This window comes from Trachymyrmex septentrionalis, unplaced genomic scaffold (assembly GCF_001594115.1).
Source record: "Trachymyrmex septentrionalis isolate Tsep2-gDNA-1 unplaced genomic scaffold, Tsep1.0 scaffold112, whole genome shotgun sequence".
Taxonomy (NCBI): domain Eukaryota; kingdom Metazoa; phylum Arthropoda; class Insecta; order Hymenoptera; family Formicidae; genus Trachymyrmex; species Trachymyrmex septentrionalis.
The window spans coordinates 1,037,937-1,038,824 of record NW_017304248.1 but is presented as its reverse complement, the minus strand read 5'-3'; the positions used below and the strand labels follow the sequence as shown (position 1 = coordinate 1,038,824).

General features: G+C 31.9%; 1 protein-coding gene across 1 annotated transcript in view; it reads right to left on the bottom strand.

The window, feature by feature from the left end:
* Window positions 1-97: 97 nt before the first annotated feature.
* The window catches only part of LOC108751927 (60S ribosomal protein L12), a 1,977-nt gene continuing 1,186 nt past the window's right edge, over window positions 98-888 (bottom strand). The window contains exons 3-4 of the mRNA XM_018492417.1: window positions 481-873; window positions 98-114 (exon numbers count right to left, since the gene is read on the bottom strand). Of these exons, the coding sequence (XP_018347919.1) occupies window positions 487-873 (387 nt within the window). The 3' untranslated portion in view covers window positions 98-114; window positions 481-486. The remainder of the gene's footprint in view (window positions 115-480; window positions 874-888) is intronic.

Genomic DNA, 888 nt, shown 5'->3' with positions numbered 1-888 from the left:
TAATATGTATTTATAAAATTGGATAAAATAAAAAGCATATAATTAATTAAATAAAAAATTACAACACATTTAACTCCGTTTTAAGTATTTTTATTTGTCGGCACCTTACAAAATCTGTAAAAACATAAAATACAAGATACTTAGTAAAATTCTATTTTTCTATTGTCAAAAAAAAAACTAGAATATTTTTTATTGAGGTTGTCTTCCTCAATGGCTAAATGCCTGCTAGCACACAACACATCATTAGATGTAGTCAGTGTTAAACAGGTGGATGGGATGCCAACCCCTACCAAGAGCTCAAAGTTAACATTTTTTATTGTGACTACTATATATATTATTTAAAACTAAAGTTAATAAATAATTTCAAGGTTGTATTCATAATAAATCGAATATAATTAAATAACAATAAAATAAAATTTTATAGTGCGCGTCAAAATTTTGTCAACAATAAAAAGAGTGAACTATGAGCTCGATACCTACCAACAATTATTCTTCTGGAACTTCTAATTCTCCAGCATTAATGTCGTCTATAAGATCATGAGGTGGTCTGCCTTCTACAGTACATCCCACTGACTGGCATGTACCCAAGATTTCTTTAACAGTACCACCGAGTGTTCGTGACATTGATCTTGATCTCATAGCGCGTGCAATAGAAACAATATCATCAAACGTTAGATTACCACTATGTTTGATATTTTTTTGCCTTTTACGGTCTCTGGGTGGCTCTTTCAGAGCTTTAATTATCAAGGAAGCAGCAGATGGCACAACTGAGATTGTAGCTTGTCTATTCTGAATAGTCAGCTGAACGGTGATTTTCAAACCTTTCCAATCACTGGTAGCCTTGGCAATGTCATCTCCTACTTTTTTGGGAGACTAAAATATGAATAT